The 1,380-nt window shown below is 46.6% G+C and overlaps 1 protein-coding gene across 1 annotated transcript; it reads right to left on the reverse strand.

Moving 5' to 3' along the window:
- Positions 1 to 355: 355 nt before the first annotated feature.
- On the reverse strand, positions 356 to 1,158 carry LOC147897741 (uncharacterized). The gene has a single exon (XM_087379935.1). The coding sequence runs from the start codon at positions 990 to 992 to the stop codon at positions 516 to 518; it is 477 nt and encodes a 158-aa protein (XP_087236061.1). The 5' UTR covers positions 993 to 1,158; the 3' UTR covers positions 356 to 515.
- Positions 1,159 to 1,380: the final 222 nt, after the last annotated feature.

Here is a 1,380-nt window from a genome sequence, read left to right on the forward strand (position 1 = left end):
CAAGAGATGGTTAATGCAAATGCGCACATTGCTGTGCAGGAGCTACTCAGAAAAAATTCTTACGCTGGCCACGCGCTGGGAGAAAAAGTCATACGTCTGCATCTATAGATCCAGCGGTCTTGTACAAAATGTTTAGCGTACCGCATGACTTATCCAATTACCCACTATGTCATGAACCCTCACTTCCTACTATCTAAAAGATTTCAGCTATCTCCAGAGAAAAATACACATCAGAGCTGTCAATATAGACAACATCTTAAGTAGAGAATGGTTAGAACTATTAACCACAAATTTCTTTAACTTTACTATCTGAGGGAAAATGTCCCCCGGTGATGTATCGTGATCTGTGATCTATACAAGCTGATCTGCGTGTCCTTATTGCGAACATTTGGCAGAATAAAGAAAGTTTCTTACATTGTTACAAAGAATTCATTGGATCGCAAGCAAGATAGTTGATCTTGTAGCGTCGAAAAAATGGGGCGAGCTAGAGGGGCAGCAAGAGTAGACACGTGCTCTCAAGAGGTAGAGCGGCGCAAACTTGTGCCCTCCAGCCTTATTTCCATGTTCATATTGGAGAATCTCTCCATGTATCCAACATCACAGAACTTTGTCATGCGGCAAAGGCCGCATAGGATTGCCTCAAAAATTTCAGGCTCGCAAACTATACGGAGCACCCCGCTTTGAGCGTAGCCATACTCTGCTGCTGATTCCTCCAGCAGCTCTACGAGGAGAGGGTTCTTGAGCTGCTCCATCCTGAGGGTATACCTCTTGCATTCTGCTCCCACGTAAACAGGCAAGCTTCCCTTGATAGAAGTCCCACGAATTCCGAAGAAGGAGCGTTCACTTTGATTTCTGTGACAAACGCAGCGGTGCGACTTGCCAAGCTTCCTGAAGCGCTTTCCCGAGCTAGATATGAAACTTGGCTTTGATGAAAGAAGCTTCCGGCATTTCTTGACGAAGTCGACGAAATTTTTCCCGTGATCATTTGCCATATATATGAAGTGGCAAGGCTCTAAGGAAGGTGATCAGGAGCTGGTAACAAGTAGGTAACCAAGTAACCAAGGGGAGGCGAGGGGAGCTAGCAACTGTGAGCGAAAGTCGAGAGCGAATCTGTGTGTGCAGCTGACGGCCGAAGATTGTTAATGGAACTAGTCTCTTTAAGAGATCAGTGTTTCAGATGTCGGAATTGCAATTGGAGGTCCGAGTCGTTGTTAAAGCCTAAGGGAGTGCAGAAGCACGGTTTTACTTTCCAGACGTCGAAAGATGGGTGGAGGGGTTGATCCTTGAGAAACGTGGAAGTGGTCAAGCAGAGGGGTACATGCCACCGTCCTCTGCAGCTCCAATGCGCCTGCTTTCTCAAGTCTTGTCGGCATGGCCAGC

This window comes from Dipteris shenzhenensis, chromosome 10, assembly GCF_047967505.1.
Source record: "Dipteris shenzhenensis isolate YYH24624 ecotype China chromosome 10, Dip_SZ_1.0, whole genome shotgun sequence".
NCBI classification, from domain to species: Eukaryota; Viridiplantae; Streptophyta; class Polypodiopsida; order Gleicheniales; family Dipteridaceae; genus Dipteris; species Dipteris shenzhenensis.

Coding starts and splice junctions, on each gene's coding strand:
- LOC147897741 (XM_087379935.1), bottom strand. CDS start 992: ATGGCAAATGATCACGGGAAAAATTTCGTCGACTTCGTCAAGAAATGC.